Source organism: Trichoderma citrinoviride, assembly GCF_003025115.1.
Source record: "Trichoderma citrinoviride strain TUCIM 6016 unplaced genomic scaffold BBK36scaffold_329, whole genome shotgun sequence".
In the NCBI taxonomy this organism is placed as follows: domain Eukaryota; kingdom Fungi; phylum Ascomycota; class Sordariomycetes; order Hypocreales; family Hypocreaceae; genus Trichoderma; species Trichoderma citrinoviride.
In genome coordinates this window covers 1-1,409 of record NW_020195037.1, presented here as the reverse complement: position 1 = coordinate 1,409, position 1,409 = coordinate 1, and the positions used below count along the sequence as shown (strand labels likewise).

Genomic DNA, 1,409 nt, shown 5'->3' with positions numbered 1-1,409 from the left:
TCTCTCCCCATTGCTCGCCAGCAGACGAACAACATGGACGGAATGGGCGGCGTCGCTGTCAGGAAGGAGGGATGGGCAACGATCAAGGAAAACAAGAACCTTTTCCAACCTTGGAAGAATAAGTACTTGATCCTCCGAAAGGAGTCCATCGACTTCCACAAGACAGAGGGCGGCAAGGTGGCCTACTCCCTCTTTCTCAAGGACGTTGTCAACGTCGGCAGAGTCGAGGCTGCCGGCACCATCTTCGAGATCAAGCGAAGGGCCGACGGTTCGTCCAACAGCCCTGGTGACGATGACGGCCAGAACAACAAGGCGCTTCACATCAAGGTCAAGTCCGAGGACGACCTGTACGAGTGGATCGACTTCATATACGGCGCCTGCCCCGGCATGGGCGGCGTGAGCAACCCGACCAATTTCGCCCACGCCGTCCACGTCGGCTTCGACCCGCAGACGGGAGAGTTTGTCGGCCTGCCGCCGGAATGGTCCAAGCTGCTCAACTCGTCCGCCATTACGAAGGAGGACTATGAGCGCAATCCCCAGGCCGTCTTCGAAGTCCTCGACTTCTACACCACCGATCTGGCCAAGCAGAATGACAACCAATTTGGCGGCGGCGTGCCGCCGGGAGCAATGCAGAACAAGCCCATGGGCATGGGTGGCGGCGGCGCTGGAGTTGCACCTCCTCGCCCGCCCCATCCCGGCAGCGCCGGCTCCCCGTACAGCCCCGGTGCTCAAGGGCGTCCCAGCCCTGGCGGGCAGCAGCAGCGACAGCAGGCGCAGACCTCGTCACCAACCTACACGTCAGCAGCCGATGCCGCCAGAGAAGAACAGCGACGGCGGCAGCGCGAGGCAGAGGAGCGAGAGCGCCGCGAGATGGAAGAGTACAACGCGTCTCTGCCCAAGAACAAGGTGCCCATGGCTCAGCAAGAGATTGGCGGTGGCTATGGTGGCTCCGGCGGCCCATCTGCTGCCGACCGGTTCAACCCGTCTAGGGCGGCTCCTCCGGCGCCGAAGCCTGGCCAGCAGATTAGCGGTCTGAAGGCCCAGCGACCAGCACCCGCTCCGCCGACTGCAGGCTCTGGGCGACCCCCCGTTGTTCCCCAGTCCAGCTCGAGCTCTGCGCCAAGATCTCCAGCGGCGCATCACAATGAGAGCCCGAGCTCGCGGGCCCCCAATGGCGCCCAGGCGACGCAGCAAAGGCAGCCGCCAGCCCAGCAACAACCTGCCCGCCTGCCCGCCTCCGTCAAGCCTCTCAACGTCTCCAAGGTCAACCAGAACCAGGCGCAGAGCGAGCCCAAGCCAGCCGAGCCGGCACCCCCCAAGCAGCAGACTCCTGCCGAGCGCAAGCAGGATGTCCGCATGTCCACCATGTCCGAGAACGAGGTCATGGCCAAGCTGAAGGAGGCTGTTTC

At 63.7% G+C, this 1,409-nt stretch overlaps 1 protein-coding gene across 1 annotated transcript; it reads left to right on the top strand.

Moving 5' to 3' along the window:
• BBK36DRAFT_1043572 (PBD-domain-containing protein) lies at nucleotides 1-1,409 on the top strand (the record flags this gene model as incomplete). Its single annotated transcript, XM_024888884.1, has 1 exon — nucleotides 1-1,409. A coding segment is annotated over exon 1 (1,376 nt), but the record flags the coding sequence as incomplete, so codon positions are not given.